The 22,423-nt window shown below is 51.6% G+C and overlaps 8 protein-coding genes across 8 annotated transcripts; 5 read left to right on the plus strand and 3 right to left on the minus strand.

The window, feature by feature from the left end:
• Window positions 1-626: 626 nt before the first annotated feature.
• On the plus strand, window positions 627-2,401 carry GUITHDRAFT_136926 (hypothetical protein; the record flags this gene model as incomplete). Its single annotated transcript, XM_005834877.1, has 2 exons — window positions 627-684; window positions 732-2,401. The coding sequence occupies 2 exons, from the start codon at window positions 627-629 to the stop codon at window positions 2,399-2,401; spliced, it is 1,728 nt and encodes a 575-aa protein (XP_005834934.1).
• A 976-nt stretch (window positions 2,402-3,377) lies between these two features.
• On the minus strand, window positions 3,378-4,147 carry GUITHDRAFT_136927 (hypothetical protein; the record flags this gene model as incomplete). Its single annotated transcript, XM_005834878.1, has 6 exons — window positions 3,378-3,431; window positions 3,558-3,596; window positions 3,646-3,741; window positions 3,837-3,920; window positions 3,964-4,071; window positions 4,142-4,147. The coding sequence occupies 6 exons, from the start codon at window positions 4,145-4,147 to the stop codon at window positions 3,378-3,380; spliced, it is 387 nt and encodes a 128-aa protein (XP_005834935.1).
• A 471-nt stretch (window positions 4,148-4,618) lies between these two features.
• GUITHDRAFT_106043 (hypothetical protein) lies at window positions 4,619-6,559 on the plus strand (the record flags this gene model as incomplete). The annotated part of the gene is made up of 4 exons (XM_005834879.1): window positions 4,619-6,173; window positions 6,238-6,335; window positions 6,388-6,440; window positions 6,499-6,559. The coding sequence occupies 4 exons, from the start codon at window positions 4,619-4,621 to the stop codon at window positions 6,557-6,559; spliced, it is 1,767 nt and encodes a 588-aa protein (XP_005834936.1).
• Window positions 6,560-8,691: 2,132 nt separating this feature from the next.
• Window positions 8,692-10,444, plus strand: GUITHDRAFT_106044 (hypothetical protein; the record flags this gene model as incomplete). The annotated part of the gene is made up of 11 exons (XM_005834880.1): window positions 8,692-8,765; window positions 8,820-8,886; window positions 8,939-9,003; window positions 9,050-9,115; window positions 9,164-9,206; window positions 9,251-9,283; window positions 9,331-9,411; window positions 9,644-9,748; window positions 9,799-9,858; window positions 9,911-10,036; window positions 10,103-10,444. 11 exons carry the CDS (start codon window positions 8,692-8,694, stop codon window positions 10,442-10,444), a joined length of 1,062 nt encoding a protein of 353 aa, XP_005834937.1.
• A 230-nt stretch (window positions 10,445-10,674) lies between these two features.
• GUITHDRAFT_162496 (hypothetical protein) lies at window positions 10,675-12,961 on the minus strand (the record flags this gene model as incomplete). The annotated part of the gene is made up of 9 exons (XM_005834881.1): window positions 10,675-10,739; window positions 10,790-10,860; window positions 11,011-11,266; window positions 11,311-11,401; window positions 11,539-11,616; window positions 11,666-11,816; window positions 11,873-12,064; window positions 12,108-12,358; window positions 12,401-12,961. 9 exons carry the CDS (start codon window positions 12,959-12,961, stop codon window positions 10,675-10,677), a joined length of 1,716 nt encoding a protein of 571 aa, XP_005834938.1.
• Window positions 12,962-13,281: 320 nt separating this feature from the next.
• On the minus strand, window positions 13,282-14,193 carry GUITHDRAFT_151898 (hypothetical protein). The gene is made up of 4 exons (XM_005834882.1): window positions 14,103-14,193; window positions 13,791-13,928; window positions 13,657-13,767; window positions 13,282-13,612 (listed from the first exon to the last, which is right to left on the minus strand). The coding sequence occupies exons 1-4, from the start codon at window positions 14,184-14,186 to the stop codon at window positions 13,334-13,336; spliced, it is 612 nt and encodes a 203-aa protein (XP_005834939.1). The 5' UTR covers window positions 14,187-14,193; the 3' UTR covers window positions 13,282-13,333.
• A 476-nt stretch (window positions 14,194-14,669) lies between these two features.
• Window positions 14,670-17,356, plus strand: GUITHDRAFT_106047 (hypothetical protein; the record flags this gene model as incomplete). The annotated part of the gene is made up of 17 exons (XM_005834883.1): window positions 14,670-14,796; window positions 14,946-15,049; window positions 15,096-15,154; window positions 15,202-15,245; window positions 15,292-15,356; window positions 15,404-15,457; window positions 15,549-15,604; window positions 15,658-15,692; window positions 15,774-15,880; window positions 16,026-16,069; window positions 16,345-16,388; window positions 16,601-16,661; window positions 16,788-16,878; window positions 16,944-17,009; window positions 17,055-17,108; window positions 17,163-17,271; window positions 17,322-17,356. 17 exons carry the CDS (start codon window positions 14,670-14,672, stop codon window positions 17,354-17,356), a joined length of 1,155 nt encoding a protein of 384 aa, XP_005834940.1.
• Window positions 17,357-19,127: 1,771 nt separating this feature from the next.
• On the plus strand, window positions 19,128-21,197 carry GUITHDRAFT_136933 (hypothetical protein; the record flags this gene model as incomplete). Its single annotated transcript, XM_005835114.1, has 13 exons — window positions 19,128-19,163; window positions 19,216-19,283; window positions 19,331-19,360; window positions 19,421-19,620; window positions 19,716-19,743; window positions 19,794-19,840; window positions 19,887-19,949; window positions 20,132-20,277; window positions 20,404-20,456; window positions 20,653-20,736; window positions 20,956-20,992; window positions 21,048-21,128; window positions 21,168-21,197. 13 exons carry the CDS (start codon window positions 19,128-19,130, stop codon window positions 21,195-21,197), a joined length of 903 nt encoding a protein of 300 aa, XP_005835171.1.
• Window positions 21,198-22,423: the final 1,226 nt, after the last annotated feature.

Consider the following 22,423-nt stretch of genomic DNA (forward strand, 5'->3'; position numbering starts at 1 on the left):
TCTTTGGGAACATTTCATGTCAAGGGTCTTTGGGAACATTTCATGTCAAGGGTCTTTGGGAACATTTCATGTCAAGGGTCTTTGGGAACATTTCATGTCAAGGGTCTTTGGGAACATTTCATGTCAAGGGTCTTTGGGAACATTTCATGTCAAGGGTCTTTGGGAACATTTCATATCAAGGGTCTTTGGGAACATTTCATGTCAAGGGGTGAACAACATGGCTAGCAGGAAGTTGTGCACTTCCAGTGTTGCGGTAGCTCTTATAGCCATCTTGATCCCTGCTATAGGAGGTTTCTACTTTGGATTCATAATGGATTACAAGAATCAATACAGGTCTGCCCTTGCAATGTCATCTGCTATCATCAGCACCCGGACCAAACTTGCCATGCCAGTACGGTTTACCAAGATTTTCAGTTCAACTTTGACGCTCGTCAGCAAGGGTCGAAGATCGTTTAATCATATGAAGAATGCGAGCATGTCTTCAGGTGTCAGTCTACGTTGCGAATGTGGCTGTTGTGGAAGTGGGTATATTTATGGATGCTATTGTTGTACTTGTTCGCCAGATTCAGGTCCTTGCTCTTCACGTCGTACTGGTCGCTGCGGCTGCTGTAGTGCAGGTTGGATCTATGGCTGTTCGGGCAGTTGCGGCGGAAGTGGTTCGGGACCTTGCAGCACTCGAGAGACGTACGAGTGTGGATGTTGCGAGTCCGGGATCTTGTATGGATGTCTAGGGACATGTGGTGATGCCTCGGGAACGGGACCATGCAGCGATCGAGCGACAGGATCCTGCGGATGTTGCGACCAGGGATACTTCTGGGGCTGCAAAGGGTCATGTGGGGGAACAACCTACTCTGTAAGCGTGTTCGAGGCCTTGGTAGGCAATGTACAAGTCAACCTGATACTTTTCGGTATTGAATACGCTGCAAATCCAAGGTATCTCGCGCAGATCGACATCATCAAGACTTCGTACTCGTTGACCTCTGCCGTTACGTCAGATCAAGATTTGATGCAGTCGTTAACCCTTGAAGTGCTGAGAACAGCTTCTGGCTTCATCCCACCTCCGTATGGAATAGCAATTCGAGTTGCCTGGGGTGCCTATGATTTTATTACAACGTATGAAGAGACTGGAAATGTCTGGGAAGCTTCACTCACAGCAATATCCAATAATCTTGAGGTAGGTGATGTTAAGTACGTCGGAAATCTTCTCGCAAATGCTGCTAAAGCTTCGAACAAGCTGAATCGGAGAGCGCAACTATCCACAAGGAGCATCAATGGGAACCACTCAAATCCCGAGCTGCGAACAGAACAGCCTCTAATGGTCAAGGTTACTTTCTTTGTGAATGTTACTGATGAAGCTCATCTTACCAATGTTCTCAATAATGTTGGTGAAGAAAAGTTTTTCGCCGAAAGTGCGCTGGACCCAGTAACTTACGGCTTCTGGGATGATACTCAGACGTTGACCGTCGGATGTCTGTTCCAGCAGTGCAATCCTCAGATACTTGTGGAGCCGTCATCAAGTATCTTGCTAAATGTGAACTTCAATTACGCGGCTGCTTCCAGTGCGCTTACTACCACCAAGAGAGACACAATTAGAACAGTGCTGGCCAACACGGCTGGGCCCCTGTCCTTACAGAGCCATGTGACTATCACAAGCGAAACTAGCACGTCCTCGTCCTCCACTGATATGAGGGTCGCGATCAGCATGAAGAGCAAACTGTACGCCACAAAAGCAGCCGCTAGGATGACTGCATCAAATCTCAACTCGGAGGCTGTCAAGGCAGCGTTAGGGACCGACTTGTTCTCGTCGATTACTGCTACCACGTCATTTTCCAACTTCACTGTTACACCGCTTCAGGTTCCTGAGCAAACCACCACCACCACCACCACGACAAGCAGGGTAACCACTACAACTTCCGCAGTTGAAACAACTCCTGCCCCTCTCAATTCGGGATCGTCCACAGAAACAAATCCAGCAAGTGATAAGGGGAACACGAGCTCATCGACTCCTAGTGGCAGCAGTCAGAACACGAGCTCAACGACTCCTAGTGGCAGCAGTCAGAACACGGGCTCATCGACTCCTAGTGGCAGCAGTCAGAACATGGGCTCATCGACTCCTAGTGGCAGCAGTCAGAACATGGGCTCATCGACTCCTAGTGGCAGCACTCAGAACACAAACTCAGGTGATATAAAGAAGACAGATAGCAGTTCTCCGCTTATCATCGTCGTTGTCGTGGCCAGTACATTTTCTGCCCTGAGTATTTCAGTGATTGCTGTGGTGTACATCCGGAAACAGAGAGTGAAGAAGATAGCGACAGTCAACAAGGATTCTGATTCACAAGCTGCCTCAGTGCCCGACATTCCGACTGCAGTGACCGTAGTTTCTTGTCTGGAGGAGGATTAGTTGAGTAATCCTCCATCAATTGACACCAGCTTCGTAAACTACGATACTCTCCCACATGTCACCTGTCTTCTTCATCCCTCTTGACCTTGGAAGTCAATATTTGTGTCTTGCAATCTCGAGGAAAGAGTGGAAAGTGCAAGAAAGTGCAGGAGAACACAAAAGCCAACTTTGCACTCTTTCCTCGAGACTGCAAGAAACAAACCTTGACCTCATCTTAAGAACTCTATTGATCAAGCACACACACTCAAAGAACCTGCAGCATCGCATGGTCTGGCATCGTCATCCTCATTTTCTAAAATACCACTACAAGGGTATATCTGCTAAGCCTAGTAGGAGAAGAGACCTTGAGTTGTAGAGCAACCATTCGATGTTGAAGACCCCGTCGATAGGAATACTAGTCGCAGAGAGCCGACTTGTTCTCGTGTCGAAGAAATGTTGAGCAAGCAATCCTCACCTCTTTGGCAGACCTGTGAAGCTGTGCTCAGGTTCCTCATGGTGCCTGCTGGCTGCTGGCTTCAAAATCGCTGCAATCTCGCTCCTCTTTTTTGACACGCAGCTTCCTTCACCACCCTTCACTTTTTCCTGTGAGTCCCTTCCTTTGCCCTATGAGATAAAACATCGTTGTCCTCTTGTGCTTATGCACGATGCAAAATGACTCCATTGCCAAACACCCTGTGGCGAAACCGAAGCTCATGATTAACACTTCAGATCATGCTCTCCCCTGTCACAAGGTGCAGGCCTGCACCTTAGGATTTCTCAACCCCCTCGATGAAACCCATGACTGAGTATGAACTTAATGTTCATGGAATGGACACAGAAAAATGAGAAAGAAATGATCAATCATGTACCCGCAGAAGCCAAGACCTCTAATTGCATGTTTTTGGATCGGCTCTTCTGGAGCTGCTCATTAATTTCTCGAATGAACACGAGCTGTTCTTCTATCTGTCAAGCCGTGTTAATGTCACAATGCTTCCTCTCACGCTTGTCGCGCGTGTTCCTGTGTATTCATGGAAGCCAGCTTCCTCTTCATCTGGGAAGAAATAATAAGGAGGACATGCGAGGGAGAGCTTCGTGTTGCCTTGGAGTTTTCTTGGAAAACCTTGAGGGAGGTGACAAGAGGTATCAGATCATCTCGACAGGAGATCATGCTAGAAACCTTCTCCACGTCGAGCTCCGCCACCGCATCAGCAACATCCTGAGAGCAGGACGTTAGTGGGACCGCAACCAGCTGAACATCGTCTTACCACTTCTTTCACCCCCCCCAGGAACTCCACGAGGACTTTGGTATGTGTCTCATGCCTCCTCTGATGCCTCGGCAGCTCAGGGTCATAGTCCTTGATCTAGTTGATGAGGTCAAACAATTCTCAGGTGTAGGCAACAGATAGAATCTGGTCAAACAGCTCAAGAAGACAAAAAAATCAGTGAGTGATATTACATGTTGGAATCTCTCCTTGATTTCGAATTCTTTCTCGCTTCTCGTCGCTTCTTCCCGCTCCTTTGCCAATTGACGGCTAGCTTTCTAGGACCGCGTCAGTGATCTTCATCCATCCGAGACCTTAGACCTCAAATTTCTTGGCATCTTTCAAGAGGCTTTGAATAGATCTCTTTCCATCCAACAAGAAGGCGTCCTTGACTCGGGCGAGCTCTCGTTTCCTTTCCACCAGCTCTCGCTGTCACACGTCACAGTCAGGTATGAGCATCTCTCTACGTGACATGAGAGCAGTCGGCGGCAGGCTCTACCTGCATGACCCTCCTTGTCAACCCGAACTTCTCATGTTTTACTTAACTTATTCACCCACCCACCAAATTGTCCTGCAGCAGTGGGGTTGAGCAAGTATACCAGAAGGGGTACTTTACAGGTCAAAGACAGGGGTGATTGAAGCTGAGGGACGGAAGCACAAAAAGGAGCAAGCAGGTGGGAACGAGCAGCAGGTCGAGTTCCCAACTCACCCGATGATCTAGAACTCCTTTCCTTGCCCCCCTTCCTCCTGCTCCTCTTCCTCCACTTCCTCCTGCTCCTCTTCCTCCACTTCCTCTTGCTTCTTTTCCTCCCCTGCATCCTTCATCCCCTTTGTTTGTCATTATCCCTGCAAACACCATTTGGACTGGTTGTTCAGTATCGCTGATCAGATTGATTCCATATCGGCTCTACTGTTTGCTGATCATTGGCGCAAACCATCCTGATCTTTCGTGGTGAAACTGGAAAACCCATTCAGCATGATGGTGAGTGAGCGATGGTGGAGGAGGAAAACAGGCCTTCTGCCCATCGTCATCATTATCTCGCTGATGCTCGGGAAATGTACTGCATCAAACACGTCTACAGGATGTGAGTCTCATACCATCCTCACCGATACACAATACTTCACCAAGGTCATCCTGTCCTCCACACAGAACATCCTGTCCAGGACGGTTTCCTTTACCTTTGAGAGCATCATCAACGAGCTGAGCAGGAGTCTGCCGAAGGGCTACACCTCCGGTACGCTCGCCGGGAAGACCTTCTATCTGCGCAGCTTCCTCGCTACCAACAGCGCGGTCGGATGCCAAGTCTCAGAGCTGCTCAACCTAAATACCATATACTCAAGCAACGACACCGGGCTCGAGACCCCTGGCTGTACCAGCTGTCAGATGAACCCCGACTTCGTCCAGTACGCCATGGTCACCTGCGACTCCTCGTGCTACTGCAGCTTGATCCGGAGCGGGAGGTACTCGGCAGCGTCTGCAGGGGGCTTCGGCGTGTCGATCGTAGGGGCAGGGAGCGGCTGCTCGGGATCGATCGTGTTCACAAATGGCTGGTCCACAGGCAGCCCGTACACGGAGTATCTACAGTTCGGGGCGGGAAGCCCATTTGCTTGCTCCTCGTACGGCAACTATACAGACCTTCAGGTTCGATGCCCTCCCAACTCAGCAGGATGTGAGTCTCATACCATCCTCACCGATACACAATACTTCACCAAGATCATCCTGTCCTCCACACAGAACATCCTGTCCAGGACGGTTTCCTTTACCTTTGAGAGCATCATCAACGAGCTGAGCAGGAGTCTGCCGAAGGGCTACACCTCAGGTACGCTCGCCGGGAAGACCTTCTATCTGCGCAGCTTCCTCGCTACCAACAGCGCGGTCGGATGCCGAGTTTCCGAGCTGCTCAACCTAAATACCATATACTCAAGCAACGACACCGGGCTCGAGACCCCTGGCTGTACCAGCTGTCAGATGAACCCCGACTTCGTCCAGTACGCCATGGTCACCTGCGACTCCTCGTGCTACTGCAGCTTGATCCGGAGCGGGAGGTACTCGGCAGCGTCCGCGGGGGGCTTCGGCGTGTCGATCGTAGGGGCAGGGAGCGGCTGCTCGGGATCGATCGTGTTCACAAACGGCTGGTCCACAGACACACCGTACACGGAGTATCTACAGTTCGGGGCGGGGAGCCCATTCACTTGCTGTGAAGGTGGGTTCAGCACGTTTGTGGATCGCTGTAGCGCCAGGATGTGTCACAGTTGCCCCATTGGTTTGTCTTCTCCCTCTGGTCATGCCAGCAGCCCTGCCAGCAGCCCGGCTGATTGCACTGTTTGCGCTCGAGGTTTCTACATGAGTGCTGTTGGGTGTTTGCAGTGCCCAAACCAAACGACCACAAATGACACAGGAAAGACGTCAATCCTGGATTGTACTGCCGTGAATATGTCACACGTTTGCGTGCTCAATGCTACCTGGGAGGATATCGTTCACACTGTGACAAGGTCAAAACAGATGATGCAACGTCCGACTTACATTACAGGTGTGTATCCACTTCTGACTTCATCACTGCTGATAACTTGATGTCCTGACTGTTGCTCGACTAGGTGGATTGGGAGAAATGATGAAGCTGGATCAGGAAGAAGTCTGGGTCTGTCAGTTTGATCACACATGCTCACAAACTCGCCGACCAACAAACGCCCCGGTGAGGGCCATCAGTCAAATCCTACGCTTGATGATCTGAACCATCCTCTCAGCTGCCTCCTAACATGACTGACGATGGATTCTGCTTCATTTTTGATGAAGTCAGGTATGTATTGCCAGCATGATCCCGCACTCTCTTGCTTGATTTCTCACCTCCACGGCAGGCAATGCTTCAAGCCTTGGGGACTTCTTTCCGCGCTGCACTTGCGGTCACGTGAAAGGTAACACCCCCTTAATTAAAGGACCGGACCATCCTAGGCTGGTCATCAGCTCTCCATTGCCTAAACATCTTATCATGGGGTCTGATGCAGTCAGTACAACTGTTGAGTAAGTATTAAAGTTTAACTGAATCTCTGTCTTGTTGAGTAAGTATTAAAGTTTAACTGAATCTCTGTCTTGTTGAGTAAGTATTAAAGTTTAACTGAATCTCTGTCTTGTTGAGTAAGTATTAAAGTTTAACTGAATCTCTGTCTGAAATCACCGTACTGTGGGCGCCGCTCGGCGATACTTCAGCCGGCCCGGCCGGACAACGGATGATCATTGCCAGTAGAGGCGGGGCGGCAAAATGTAGTGTGCATTTAACTTGGTCTTGAGCAAAAACTGTCACCGTTGAGGTCAACTGATGTACGGCCTGCATTACTTTGGCATGGTAAACTCGTACTCATCAGGAGGCGGAGCCCGTGACTCGGAACCGTAACTGACACAGTGAGTCGGGGCCCGCGGCGTAGGCTACCCGCGGCGCCGAGCCTGCATGCCGCCAGACGGGGCCCCGGGGTACTTCTGGGGCTGACTTGTGCCAGCTGACTTGCCAGTACGGTACGGTAGCTGGTACGGTACGGTCACTGCGGTACGGTACAGGGTACGGTACCGTCGGCCACTGGTCGACCATAAATGTGGTACACAAAAAATCGACGGTGGTAATGATGCATCCTGAAAACTTTAGTCATATTTATATTTAGTATGACAAAGCACCTTTTTTGTTTTTCTGAGAACATTCCGTATAGATAGTGACCGGTCCCTTTGACCCTCCACTGTCCATATTGAGTGGCAGGTTGAAATTATTTTTTTTCGTTGTTGTGCGTTGCGCAGGGAGGTGATGCATGCGAGGCAAGGATAGCTAGCAACGAAGGAAGAGCAGGCGAAGGGAGGGAGAGTGGTAGGGAGGGAGAAGAGGAGAGACTGGAATATCAGAGCATGATGGAAATCAACAAGTATAGGTGTCGAATTCAATGTGACAGGGTAATCAGTGATTCAAATGTTGGTTCAGATATTCAATGGTTGGGATCGTAGTTCTGGAATATGCAAGAAGATTTAAAAGCTGTTCATGCTGTCGGCGAAGATTGCTGATCAATATACTTGATTGGAGCGTCACTTGATCATAACTCCATGACGACAGTTGGTAGTGTCAGTGTGGCATGTTCTTGAGAAATGATTTGACCAAGAGAACGTCTGATCCTCATTTGGCTCTAGGATGTCCACGACTTGAGGCTGTCGCGATGCAGTCTCGAACGGCCTACCGGCCACGAGAGGGAGCAGGACCCCCCGTGTCCAATCAAAGCCTTCGGCGCGTGAGGAGAGATACAGACTACTACAGCAGAAGTCCCAGCGCCATTGACTTCACCAGGTCTTGACCTCTCCTCCACTTCATGTGGCACTGATGCGCTTGCAGTCGAGGATACACAGGAGCTACGAGTACTGGCGGAAGGGAATATACGCGAGGAAACGAAAGTTTGCATACGAGTTCTAATGGTCTGAGACCGAACTATGCAAGAACTTTCTCTGGCAAGAACGTCCTCAACGACTCATCCAGCAGACGATCTCTCTCCGCTAACACCTCTCACGTGCTCGATCGAGACTCTCTGAGCGCGCAAGTAGGCTGCTATGAGGTGTTGCGCATGCGTTAACACTTTAACGGCAGCCAAGTACGAGGGTGCATACCAATTATCAAGAAAAAAACAAAAAAGGTAGAACTGACACCAACATTCCTTTCTTGACTCCTGTCCGAAGATGACTCCACAGATAGCTTGAATCAGTCCACTTCGGTGAGTGCGCTTGTTGGGTCCATCTTCTCATGGATTTCGATAGGACGGCATCAAAAATCTCCGTTTGAGTTCCAGGTGCTGCTCTCCCTTTGTTGGTTTGTATGAGAATGAATCTCTTACCTGAAAGATCCTCCTCGTCACCGCGAGTACTTGAATGTTCGGATTCCATTCGAGACCTGCAGGGCTTCTGGGATGACTCGTTCTGGCTGTCATGCAAGTGCAGCATTGCTGGTTTAGGACAGAGACGGAAGGTGAGTTGAATCAAGCGAGTGCAAGGAGATGAGAAGATCGTCTGGAAGTGTCTCTGATTGACGCATGTGTCAAACTCAGACGACTCCACGAGCACTCGTTGGGCTGAGCAACCTCGGAAATACTTGTTTCATGAACAGGTTGTGAGGCATTGCTGCCAGCCTGTCTGTGATTGTGTCTGATCATTGTCCCAGCGTGCTGCAGTGCCTTGTCAATACTGCGCCACTCTCTGCATATTTTGTCGCAGACGAGTATAGCGGGGTAATGCACTGATCTGCGATGTAGTCGTCAGCTGCTCACCGCGGTGGGTCAGGAATTAAATCGAAGCTCCAAGAGTTGGCAGCTTGTCGACGACTACGCGTCACTTGCAAAAGACATGTGCAGTTTGAACGCGTTCACCTCAAAGACTGAGAGGCTGCGGCAGGTGGAGGACTGCTGGGAACACTCACACCAGCATCAACCCCTCAGCCCTCAAGATGCAAATCTCTCGGTGCGAAGCAGCTCAGAAAGTTAGTTTGTCTCATCCTTTGATCTGCAGATGGGCAAGACAATTCAGTGGGTATGAGCAGCACGACAGTCAGGTACGTGAAGATGGCATGCTCAAATAGTTTTGACTTGACTGCAGGAGCTCCTTCGCTTTCTCCTCGACGGGTTACAGGTTGTCGTAGGAGGTTCAACACGTTCCTTCTCACGTCTTGGAGCAAGGAGGGTTTGATGCGTCCCAAACGAGAGCCGCCCTGGCCGTACGATGACAAAGACTTTGAAAAGAGAGCCATCGCTGAGCAGGTGTGTTGCCTCGTCGCTTCCACTCCAGCCCTCCATTTGGCGGTCCTATTCAATGGAGGAATATGAACGAAAGGAATGTTGATGGAATGAGGCGAAGCTGATAGATTATGATAGATTACGATAGATTATGCTTCTCTGGATGTTGGTGTGATGTTTTTGCAATCGACGTGACGTGTCAAAGTTTTCCATTGGCGAAGTCGAAAGTCTTGCAATGTCATTGACATTCTGACAGTCCCGGCGGATGTGGGAAAACTACTTGGCTAGGAACAACTCGCAGATCACCGACATCTTCTGCGGACAGTTGCGCTCTCGGGTGACGTGTGCGACATGCAAGAGGGTAGGAGAGGTGGTTGGGTTGGAGCTGTTGGCTGACTCGTCTGCAAATAGGAATCGAATTGTTATGATCCCTTTATGGACTTGTCATTGCCGATTCCGAAGAAATTTCAGGTCAACAATTGAGTTGCAGTGGTTCATCATTTTGTTCATCATGGTGACGTAGGGACTGTCCAAGTGGCGGTCGAGTGCGCAAGAGTGTAAACTACAAGATTGCCTCGAGCAGTTCGTGGACGAGGAGAAACTTGAGGGGAATGAGATGTACTATTGCTCGAGGTGTAAGAAGCATCAGGTGGGTAGACAGAACCATGCTTGGTCTGCATTGAGCGCTGATGTTGTGTATCTCGTTGTTCATCAGGTTGCCATCAAGGAGATGAAGATATTTCGTTGCCCCCTCGTCCTTGTCCTCCACCTCAAGAGATTCGACAAGCGTTCTTCCTCAAGGTCCAAGCTCAACGCCTCCGTTCGCTTCCCCACAGCCTCCCTCGAGCTCGCTCCCTACATGTCGTCCGATAGCCCTGACCTCTCCACCTCCACCTTCGATCTCTACGGTGAGACTTCTCTGTATGAGAACGAGGAGGATGACGGCAGGTTTCAGGGATTTCGCAACATTCAGGCTCTTTGGACGGAGGGCATTATATCGCTCATTGTAGAAATTTCGATGACGGTCTGTGGTACTGCTTCAACGACACGTACGTAACACAGCTCCACCCCTCCAACTTCCCTCTCCTCTTCTTTCTCTCCTCTTGAACCTTGCTGTCTGCATTATAATCTTCTGCTCCGGTAGGCGAGTAACCAAAGTTGGATCTTCACCGCCAGTGGACGAGAGCGCCTACTTGCTCTTCTACTGCAGGAGGGCGTGAGGAGGAGGAGGGAGGATTTGATGATGTTATTTACTGATTATTCTTTCAACAAAGTAATGCGGATTGTTCACTGCAGAGCCTCTCTCATTCTCTCACGTGATTGTTTCAGCTGACTCTCTTTCTTTGCAAAGTCTGGCAGGAAAACTTTCAGAGACAGAAAGGAAGCATGTCATATCTCTTACCTCCCATCAGATCCTCGTCGCTCCCCCACACCCACACGTTGCCCTCCAAGTCGGAGGCTGCGAACTCAACACTGACATGGTGTGAGCGCCTTTGAGTAACAGATGAAGGGATGAGAGGGAGGTTGGGGAGGGGGGGGATAAGGACTGGAGGGAGGAAGAAAGGGCAGGGCAAGAAGGGGGAAAGGAGGAGAAAGAGAAAGAGGCAGGTTCTGCAAGTTCACCTCTTCGAAGTCTTGCCCGTCAACTTGTTACAGGCAACGAGGTTGAACTCGATCTGCGCGCTCTGCAAGCTGTTGCCGACGCTTCTCTGACTCAGCAGTCGCCCGTCCTCTACTCGACAGATGCCGACCTGCCCCCCCTGCATGGGATGCATCGTGTAGGAACTCGCGCTGTCCATTGCGAAGTTCGCGTCGATCAGCTCGCCGTTGAAAGATGGAGAGCTGAAGGGAAGCTCGTAGCTCGAGAGCAGGGCGCCGCCTGCAATGAGGAGGTGAGGGAGGACAGGGGCAGTAGGAGATCACTTGAAGCAGAGAAGACGTGATGGCTAATCTTGGGAGATGGACGATGCCTGCCAACAAAAGAAGAGCCGAACTCTGCTACGATGGTGGAGTTCTGCAAGGCAAGGTGAGGAGGTGGAAGCTGAAGAGGTTGTTGTTGTTGTTGTTGATGATGATGATGATGATGATGATGATGATGATGATGAGGAGGAGGAGGAGGAGGAGGAGGAGGAGGAGGAGGAGGAGAGGTACCGCATAGTTGTAGATGGCCTTGTCAGGGCATCGCCTGCCTCCTCGGACAGGATCGTGAACTCGCAAGGTAGAAACGACCTGAAAGCGATTTAGACAACAGGAGCAAGACAAGCACGAGAAGCTTGACCTGCTGCTGCCGCAAGTCCCAGATGACGGAGCTTTGAGAGCCGAGCACAAACAGTTCTCTGCTGTTGGGGTGGAACTGCAAGCTCTTGATGCTTCCTTTGATAGTGCTCGATCGCTTCAGCATCATGCATGGAGCCTCCTGCCGATGATCCCTTCCTCACAGTATCAGAGACAGACGATCTCTTCTCCTCCTTCCCCCTCTCCTCACCAGATGGGTATGAAGTTTTCCTTCTTGCCAACCGCAAACATTGCCGAGGTAGCGTAGTGCGAGCATCCCAACCTGGCCGTCTCGTCGTCGCTCGCCTGCTCGACGTCTGCTGGGCAAGGGAACGTGTACTTGGAGACACACTTGGCATTGACCAGGTCGAACATCGCCACGTCCCCGTCCTCAGAGCATGCGCTACAACTAAGTCAGAACCTCAACACCGCACACGACCCTGTACATGGCATGATCAAGCTCCATCATCCTCGCATCTGCAAGCTCCATGCTTCCAACTTTCACTATAGCAATACATTCTCCTTCCCCTGCTCCAACAGACCAAAGTCTGATGGTGTTGTCGATGGAGGCAGTGAAGATGTGTTCGCTACAGCTGGAGGAGGAGAAACAGGGAGACTTGGGGATTATGTCGAGGTGCAGGAGAGGACTGCGATGACCTCGCAAGCATGCCACAACTCCACAGTTGTCTAACTTGACCTGCATACAGTTGTCAAACAAACTCAAACCACCTTCACTCACCGAAGTAGCAGCCTCCAGCATTGTTCTCCTGCTAGACAGGTTGCCTTCTTCCTGTCTTCGCATGAGCTGCATCAGACTTGACTTCTTGGTGGTCAAACAGTTTTCTGTCACTCTACGAGCCTTCAGACTTAGCTCCCGAGCCCTTCCGACGAGCTCGTTCTGTTCAAATGTGCCAATGGTTGGCATTCCCATATGAGATTTCTTGGCAGAAGCTTCGCCTCCTTTGGCATGCTGATGATTTCTCTTGTGTACGATGTTTTCATTCTCATCTGCTATTCTAGAAGGATCATCCATGTCTCTGCCCTTGAGCTGGTATCCCTTCTTCTTCGCCTCTCTCCGCAATGTAGAGCTGGTCTCGTCGAACCCTAAGTTGACCAGCAGTTCATGCAAGTCCTCAAGAGCAAGTTGGGTACCCCCGGTGCCTGTCTGTCTCTTCGCTTTCATCATCAGCATGTTTATCCTGCCATCCTTGTCGCCGCTCGTCCAGTCCTCCATGCCTCTGCCCTCCTTGCCCATCGTCTCTCCGATTCCTACAACGGCCAAAACTCTTGTGGCCCTCATCCCACCACACCCCTCAAAACTCTGAGGCAGGCTCTCCTGCAGCCTTCGCTCTATAAATCAGCGGACTCCCGCCAGCGGACTCCGCAATTTCCGAGGAGCGGACATCGACTGACTCGTGCTGGCGAAGGGAGGTGTACGTCACCATCGCAAACCTTATCATGGCACACGGCAGACGGTAAGGCTCCGAAGTTGAAAGTCAGTCGGAACTCAAGAAAGCAGGCCGCGAGGTGCTCGCCTTGTCAAATCGATGGGACTCTGATTCTCATTCATATCACAATCTCTTCAACGGCAATTGAGCCCACTCGTCGAGATAATCCGATGATCTGTTTCTTTCTTCAATAGTCGCACATGTAAGTTCAACTAGTAAGCGCTTTAAATCAGCTTCTGCAATTCTTGGTGGACATGCTCCTTCTTCAGCTGCTGCTGCTTGAGCCTTCTCAACATCGCCTTGGACATCTTTGCTTTTCTGCTTCCAGCAGCTCCTTTCCTGTTGACGTGCAGCAGCTTGACCTTGAACAGCAGGGTGGCGTCAGGGGGGATGGGTCCTCCCGGGGTTCCTCGGCTGCCGTAAGCAAGCTGTGGAGGGATGTGGAGCATGCGAACTCCGTTGAGCTTCATGCCCTGAAGACCCTGATCCCAGCCCTTGATCACCTGCTCCATCATCAGCTACCTCCTTCTCATCACTCTCTGCTTGCCTGTCCAGCTCCAACCACAAAGGAGATCTTGCCGGAGTCAAACAACTTTCCGTTGGTGAGCTTGCCGGTGTAGTGGACCGTCACCTTGTCCCCGGACTCGACAGCGTCACCCTCCCCTGCTGGATGTCGGTGACCTCGAGGCCATCGCGGAGGATCTCAGTGTAGATCTTGCGGTTGAACTTTTTGGTGAGGCCTTTGTCGAATCTGACGGTCTCCTTCCCAACGAAAGGAACACCTGAAGGCCCACGCTTGAGCTGAAGCAGCTCCTGCTTCTGAAACCTCACAGTCAGTCCTGGGTTACTACATCACCTCTCGTCACTGCACACAAACCATCACAAGGCTCATCAGGCTCATCCACTTGTCTTACGAACAAACGTTGACAACAAGATTACAGAACAAGATCATCGGAGAGAAGATGAGTGATAACAGGCATCTTTCTGCTTCACCTGCTTCATGGTCGCCATCATCAGCAGACCGATAGCGACCGCTGTCGCCATGGAACCAATCCAGACCGAAGGCTTGAGCGGCATGTTTCGGTAATGACTCTTCGCAGATTGTGAGGGGATGAGGGCTACTTTGGATCTGAGGCAGGCTTGACTGAGATGAGCCTGAAAATCCCAGATGTGATATAAGCCATCAATGCCCATCGTTGTGATAGTTTGGTCGGGGATGTAGCTAAGTCTCTTGTTGTTGTTTGAGTTCATCCTTGTCTTGATCGATCCTTTGGTTGCTGGTGTCAGGATCTGCCAGCTTGAACTCGTACGTTTCTAACTATCCCTCGCGCTTCACCCTTCTTTCCCTCAAAAAGTTTCCCTGTGCTTGCTCTTTTTGAATGTTTGGTTTCCAGATCTCTACATTCCTCTATAGAGGCTTTTCGCTGGTCTCACCTGCCCAACATGATCATGTTGCCTCGTCAGATGTGCCATGTCTTCCCTCGTCGGCGACTCCTGCTGCTCTCCCTGCTCTTCCAACTCCTTGACGTAAATGCATGGATGTTCACACCGCCATCAAGCATGCTCGAGCACCAACGTGCCATCTTGCCTCTTCAGCGAGCGAGATCAGACAGATGCAGCGGGGCAGCAAACAGACTTGAGTTGCTGATGACGATCGAGGCAGGGAATGTGCGCAAAGTTCGACTAGGTAACATGTGTAGAGCACATCGCCCTCTCGTTCCTGATCGGAGTCACTGAATTTCCTCCTCCAGCAGCCCTTGTCCCTTTCTCTCTGCCCTTATCCCTTCCTCTCTGCTCTTGTCCTTCTTCTCACAGAGGATCTGAAACATGCGGCAGGTGCTGGTACCCTCGAGGTCTCAGAGATAGGATGCGGCACCTTAGCATGGGGAGAGACTGGAATGGGCTTCGGCTCCTACTACACAGAGACGATCCTGTCACAGGTGATGGGCGGGGAAGGGGGAGGAGAAAGAGCTGAGAGAGGAGAAGGCGTTTAAGGAACTGGTTGAGGGAGGTGTGAACTTGATCGACACCTCGGAAGTCTACGGGTGAGAAGGGAAGCATGACGGTTCCTGCCTTGTCATGATGACTGCAGACGCGCGTCGATGAGGGAAGGTAGTAGCTCGGAGCAGCTGATTGGTATTATCTTCTGCTTCGTATATACGATCTCTTGATGAGAGTCCAGCCAAATTCCGAGATCAGCTTCCCGTCGATGCTCCTCCTGTCGTCCTGAGCTCCAAGTTCTTCCCTGTAGGGTTTTACCTTCTCCATCGCTTCCTCACAGTGACAACTGGCAGGCTCCCTGGTCCAACACTTTGGTAGGAGGGGGAGTGAGGCTGGGGAGGAAAGCGGTAATTGAGGAGAGGAGAGGAGAGGAGAGGAGAGGAGAGAAGAGCGGGGAGGGAAGAGGTTGAGGATGCGATGACTGGTATAATTGAGCAGGTTGTGGAAGCAATTCGAGGGTCGATCACGCGATTGGGTTGCGGTCAGATTGACTTGTAAGAGTTCATCATGTCAGCATGTTTTCGACGAGGGTTGACAAAACTCGTAGATATCAGATGCAGTTTCCCTTTCCTTACCTGGGAGGTATGACTTTGCCTTGTCGCTTATTTCATGCCTCTGCTCCTGCTCTTAATCGCTTTAGGCCCGACTTAAAACTTCTTGCAGGCCAGCAAGCTCTGCTCGAGGGGTTTGCCGAGGCTGTTGATTTTGGACTTTGCAAATCCGTTGGTGTCTGCAATTTTGACGTCAACGAAATTCAAGAAGCTCACGCGGTTCGTTCCTCCCCTCCTCCTTCTCCTTCCCCAGTGGTGAACGTTACCCTTCCTGCCTCTGACCAAGCTTCCATGCCCTGTCTCTTTATCCGCCTTCTTCTACTCTACCTCTTGTTCTTTTACCTCTGATTCTTTCTCGCCGAAGATTCTCGCCAAGCATGGAGTCCCTTTAGCGTCAAATCAAGTTCGGTTCAATGTTCTTGGTTGCTTCGTTTCTTCTCCGACTGTTCTAAAATTGCTGATGGCACTTTGACAGATCGCAGAGTGCAAAAGTCAGGCCTGATGAACGTTTGCAAGTAGGTTCATCATCATCATCATCATCATCATCATCATCATCATCATCATCATCGTCATCATCTTCATCCATTCATTGTTATTGTCATATCCGCTGCCTTCACACGTTCGCCTCATTCATCTTGATATTCTCTTCACTTCCATCCTCACAACTTTGACTTGACCCACAGAGAAATGGAGATATCCGTCCTAGCCTACGAGCCACTAGCAAAAGGTTTCTCTTGCCTTCCGTCCCTTCTTTCACTCCGAAGTCCCTGCCGTCTCCTGCTCCTCCTCCTCTGCTTCTGTTGCAGCTCTCCCGTTCCTCAACTTCTTTCTTCCTTGCACTCGACTACTCCGCGCTCGCACGCCTCCTCTCCTCGTCCTCTCTTACAAGACAAGCTCTCCTTTGCCCGGCACACACTCCCTCTCAAGTTCGAGGCCCAGGTCTGTTGACCGGCAAATTTCACGAGCATCAGCACCAAGACGGACCGCAGCCGACGAGCATGTAGGAGGAGGAGGAGGAGGAGGAGGAGGAGGAGGAGGAGGGCGAGGACGAGAACTAGGGGCAGGGGCAGGGGCAGGGGCAGGAGGGGACTACCTGCCACGAAGTTCTTGACCTGTCACTCACCAGGTTCTCTGACTCAGAGCTCCTCATCTGCCGTCCCATCATGAACCTCCTGCGGCTGCTGGGGGCGTTCGAGGGAGGCAGGACGACAGCGCAGGTGGCGGGGGAGAGGATGTGACGTCAGCAGCGGGGCAGCTTGTCTGACCCGTCCTACCATGCAAGGTGGCTCTCAACTACATCATATCCAAGGGCGCCATCCCGATTGTCGGGGTCAAGAACGTGGGGCAGGTGACGCGGCAGGACCGTTGGTTTTGTTCCTGACATGCTGGGAAGGCGAGGGAGGTGATGGGAGCGGCTGGATGGAATCTCAGCGACAACGACCTGAAGGTGACGCCTGCTCTCCGGCTTCTTCCCAGCTCTCGTCCTCGTCCTCCTGCTCAGGTCTCGCAGATCCTAGACGAGCGACTTGTGGAGATGGACGCAGAGATGCAGAGGCAGGACGTGCAGTCGACGTTTGGAGACAAGCGAGGAAGCTTCCTGGGGTGTCTCGGTGAAGTCAGCCTATCACCGTCGTCTCTCTGCTGACCGTCTTCGTGGCAGAGGAGCTCAGGTTGGGGGAGATCTTGTCAAATTGAAACTGATGGCAGCAAGTTTGACCCGCTCGCGTCACTGTGTAAAGTCTGGGCACAGTCACTGTCAGGGTCAAGCCTACTCGACTCCCCTGATAGTCCTGAGTCGTACTGATTTTAACTTAACTTTGAGTGAAAGTCTAGCCCGACCGTATGACTGAGACGGTTCGGGTCCAGTAGTACAGCCTTCAGCCTTCAGCCTTCAAGCAGCCTTCCGAGCCTCGGAGCGTTCACCCTTCACCCTTCCGAGCCTTGACAGTGGCGGCCTTGCCAGGAGCCTTGAGCCTACAGCCCGGCCTTCTGAGCCTTGAGCCGCTTCCGAGCCTTCATGGGTTGGCCGGGCCCATCAAGCCTTCGCCGGTCCGCCGTTTCTACTACCGGGCAGTGACCCAGGCTCGGACTCCGGAGCATTTTCAAGAGTGCCGGCTCAGTTGAAGTTCTGTTGTATCATGTGGCACGGGGCCCCCGCCTGCGGCCGGGCACCGATATCTCCCTATGATCACCCTACCCCCTATTTTATCTTTGATTACCCCCCATAATCCCTTTTAGTACCCCCCAGTCATAATCCTTTATACCTCTACAGTGGTAAAGCAATGTGACATCCCCACCACTTCTGATCAGTCACATTCAATTGTATGGGTAGGGGTTATTATACTCGGCGATACATTCTATCACTAGAGGGGCAGAAAGATGTAAAATGTGGGGTAGGGTATAAAGAAGTGGGGGTAGGGGTAACTACCCATGGACTTGCACAAGTGCTGATCCGCCTGATCGTGCGACCCCCTCCGCCTCATAAAGGGATCTAAATTATTTTTGAACCCAAAGAGTACCAGAGTCCTCTTTAAAAATAAACTAAAAAACAAAACTAGATTTAGAGAATATATAACTCTATTAGAGAGCAATTCAGGCCTTTTAAAACTGAACTAAATTGCTATAAATTATATATTATTTTAATTTAAGATCAAAGGGATGTAATCAAATTGTTTAGCTTTTTTTTCAATACAATATAACAATACAATATATATTTTGTCTCAATATTTTAAAATAACTAAAACGTATTTATATTTTCCCCTCACAAATCTCCCATGCATTCCCTTTATATATCCCAAAGCCCCAAGAACCCTTTCCGTGATTGTACCCTACCCCCGCCGTATGGTACCATACCTTCTGATTCTCTACCCCGCACAATAAGACAGCTGGGTTCTTTTCAACTGGATGCTTTCTCACACCCGTCTTTCCCCACCTTCTTGTATGGCTAAGTACCCGGTACTCTACCTCAATTTGCACCCCCTGTAATTGATTTCCAGTGGGATTACTACCCCTACCCATCTTTATTCACGACTTACAGGCCCCTACCCCCTTGTGGGGGAACTGCCTACCCCTTACACACCCTTGCTCCCGCTCCCGTTGCTGGTTTCTTTCGCGATCTCGATCTGCTACTCCTGGAGCTGATACGGTTCCGATCACCTCTCAACGACTCGAACTCTCCCCTCTCCTCCTTCCAAAGCTCTTCCTCCACGTTGTTGCGCTGCTGCCTCCCCGAGTCGAGCTTTATCAGACCCTACCAGCTCTAGTCCCTTGGTCCTTGCCAAACGCAGCCCATCTCATCCTCCACTTGCCTTGGTTCCAGTGACTTGGGCGTATTCTCGAGCATGCAAAAAGAAACAGAACACCTCCCTTGAGAACTGAGCACAATTGCAACAAGAATCAAACTATGATTGGATGGAACGGGGTCCACCCGATCAAACCAGTTCCAACCACAAGAATTCAAAGCAGCATGAGTGAGACAGTCGTCGAGCCGTTTTGGGGCATGGTAGAAATCTCGTGCTCCTGCTTCAGACTTTGACTGATACATCTCATCTCAGCCGCCGTTTCGCAATCATCATCAAGCAATCTTGCCACAGGCAGGAGGAGCCAACATCTACGTACCTGGGTAGAGAGCGTGAGCCTAGCTTGAGGATCCTTTGACGGTCTTGACAGGGCGAACATGCAAGCTCCGAGCATGCTTAGGTAGAAGCTTCATCTGCTCACCGCCTAGAGCTCCTCTCGAAGGAGCTGACGTGATGGCAGGTTGTCGGGGGACGGCGAGGTCTCGGACGAGGACCCTAACGGGCACGATCTCGGCTTCCTCTCTTTGTCTCAGGATATCCCAGCAACTGCCGAGCAACCTGCCATGGCAGGCGGTCAGAAACGACCGCGAAGCTCCTTGCAGGATGCGGTGCAGCCTATGAACGGCTTCAGCACGAACGCCGCGAACAACGCGAACACAGGTGCATGAAGAGACTGAGGGAGGGGCGGGAGGAGGAGGAGGAGGAGGAGGAGGAGGAGGAGAAAGACTTGACTATTTGATCTCCTTTTTTCGCAGGATTTGTGAACAAGTCGCATGAGAGGAGGTGAGACGAGATCAAAGAAGTCTTTAAGTTGCTGATTCTGTTGCTTGCAGTCCGTCCATCCTTACGGAAGACAGGAATGGAGTGAAGAGGCGGAGGGGTAAAGTTGTCTTCTCCTCTTCCTCGTGGCCTCATGTCCTCTACAGGTCGACCAGTAGGATCAAAAGATCGCCAACCACGTGTGAAGCGCATGGTTGACACTCCTGAAAGTACGCAGACTGTCCTCCCTCCTCCCTCGCCCACTCCTGCCCTACTCCCTCTCTCTCTCCCTTCCTCGTTTTTCCACATCTGTCTTTAGCCTTCATATTCCGCCTCTTCCTTTCAATCTTTCCTCCGTCCTTTCTTCCTCTCCCCACACCCTTGCTGTTCTCCTCCTCAAAGTCTCCCACAGAGCAAGAGAGCGAGACGACGTCTGAGGCAGGAGTAAGGAAGAAGCCTTGGAAGATCATCCTCACAGCCGAGCAAGCCATCGAGATCTACCAGAAGAGGCCCAAGAGCGATTCTTCTCTTACCACCTCCAGCTGCCGTTCCAACGAGGTTTCTTCTTCTCTTTCCTCCTCCTTCGCCTTCTTCCTCTGTCTCCCCCCCCTCTCCTCCTCCTTCTCCTCGTCCTCCTCCTTACTCCCTCTTCTTCCGCCGCCTCCTACCAACATTCTCTTTCAGGTTGCCGAGCAATATGGGGTCAACTCTAAGACCATCAGGGACATCTGGAACAGGTCCAAACGCTGTTTCCCTTCTCCTCATCCCAAACACCATCCTCTTTTCTCTCGCCTTCCCTTCCACCTCCTGCTTTCTTTCTCCTTCCCTTGCCACCACCTCCTCTCTTTCTCATTCTCTTCCTCATGTTATGATTTCTTTCTTGCTCTCCTTTCCCTCTCGTTCCTCCGTCGGTGGGGCTAATGACAATATCAGGGCTACGTGGGTCAAGGCCACTCGAGAAGTTTGGACGGCAGAGGAAGAAGCCGAGTACGAGGAAGCGCAGATGTTTGAGAATCGGTTAGCCAACTCCTCTCCTCCTCCTCTCCTCCTCCTCCCTCGGTCTCTGGGTCTCTCGCTTTCCCTTAGTCCCTTGCACTCCTTCCTTCCCTTCGCTTCTCGTCTCTCTTCCCTTCCTTTTCTTCCGTGCTTCAAGCACCTCTCCTCCTCTCCTCCTCTCCTCCTCTCCTCCTCTCCTCCTCGTTTTCATTCTTGTGTCTTCTCGTGACGAGCTTGCAGCGAGAGAAGCCAGGAGGCCTCAAGCGGCAGCAACACGGTGAGTCAACTTTTGCGCAGGGGGAGGGAGAGAGGAGGAGCTGAGGGTCCAGCAGACCCTGGAGCAAGATGGGAACAAGAGGGTCAGGGGACGACCCAAGGGAGCCAGAGACTCGCGTCCTCGGGGCAAGAAGAAGGTGGGAGGACGTCACTTCCTGCTTCTCTTCTCCTCACAGGCAGCGGCAGGACGGGTGGGAAGGAGCTGAGGGAAATGAATCCGAACAGCCCATGGTACTCAATATGAACCCTCCTGCTCACTCGGCGATGGCCGGACTGAATGTCAATCGCCTGCTCTCCTACCATGAGTCGAGCCCCATGCCAAGGTGATTTCCTCCTTCCTCTTGCCCCTCTCCTCTGCTCTGCTCTGCTCCCCTCTCCTCTGCTCTCCCCTCGTCTCCCTGCCCTCCTCTTCAATTGACAACGAACTTTACAGCTTGGCGGCTCGGTCAGTCGGCAGCTCAACGACGTTGCAACAAAATAGCGACAAGACGAGTTCGAATGCCTCCCATTCGCAGGTGCACAAACACCACCATCACATCACACCACCACCACCACCTCCTCCTTCCTCTTCCTGCTCCATCCTCCTCCTCCTCCCCTACTTCCTCCCTCCTCCTCCCCTACTTCCTCCCTCCTCCTCCCCCCCTCGCGTTTCACTATGTTCCGGTCTCCCAATCGTCTCCCCTCTTCTCCTCCCTTCCTTGCCCCTCTCATCTTTCTTTGCATGTTGCCTGCTGCTGACTGGGCACTTCCAGTCCTCTTCCTATCAATCTGACGAGAGTGCCAATGGCTCCGGTATCTTCTTTCGCTTCCTCTTCCTCCTCCTCGCTCACCGCTTTCTCTTGCTCAGACGGCTCTGGCTCCGGAAGCTCTCCTCTTTTCCCCTTACACGGGAGCAAGCGCTAGGTACCTTCATCCTCATCTTCACCTTTTCTCTTGCCTTCCCTCCTCCCCTCCCCTCCTGCTCTCCTCCTCCCCTTCTGCTCTCCTCCTCCTCGTGCTTCTCTTCTTTTCTTTGTTGCTGACGTTTCTATCCAAGGCAAGACGCGATGTTCTTTCCTCAGCAGCAGCAGCAGTTGGAGTTACGAACCCCCTATCCTGCTCCTCTACCTCCCGGTGAGCCTCCTTTCCTCCGGTCTAGCGAAGCTGACGAGCTTCCTTAGCAGCTCAGAGCAACCAAGCTCGTCCTCTGGATTTCCAGGCGCAACAAACCTGTCAGCTTCAACTCTTTTCTCTTCCTCTTCTCTCCTTTATTCCAACTTTATCATCATCTCCTCTTCCTGCTCCTGCTCCTGCTCCTGCTCCTGCTCCTGCCTCCCTCCCCCCCCTCTCCCCCTCGACCTGATTGATCGATCGCAGTCGCCAGCGCTGGCAGTGCATGGATGAGTTATCCTCCTCCTCAGCCCCAGGGGAATTCAGTATTCCCTCAGCCTTA

This window comes from Guillardia theta, assembly GCF_000315625.1.
Source record: "Guillardia theta CCMP2712 unplaced genomic scaffold GUITHscaffold_23, whole genome shotgun sequence".
Classification (NCBI taxonomy): Eukaryota; class Cryptophyceae; order Pyrenomonadales; family Geminigeraceae; genus Guillardia; species Guillardia theta.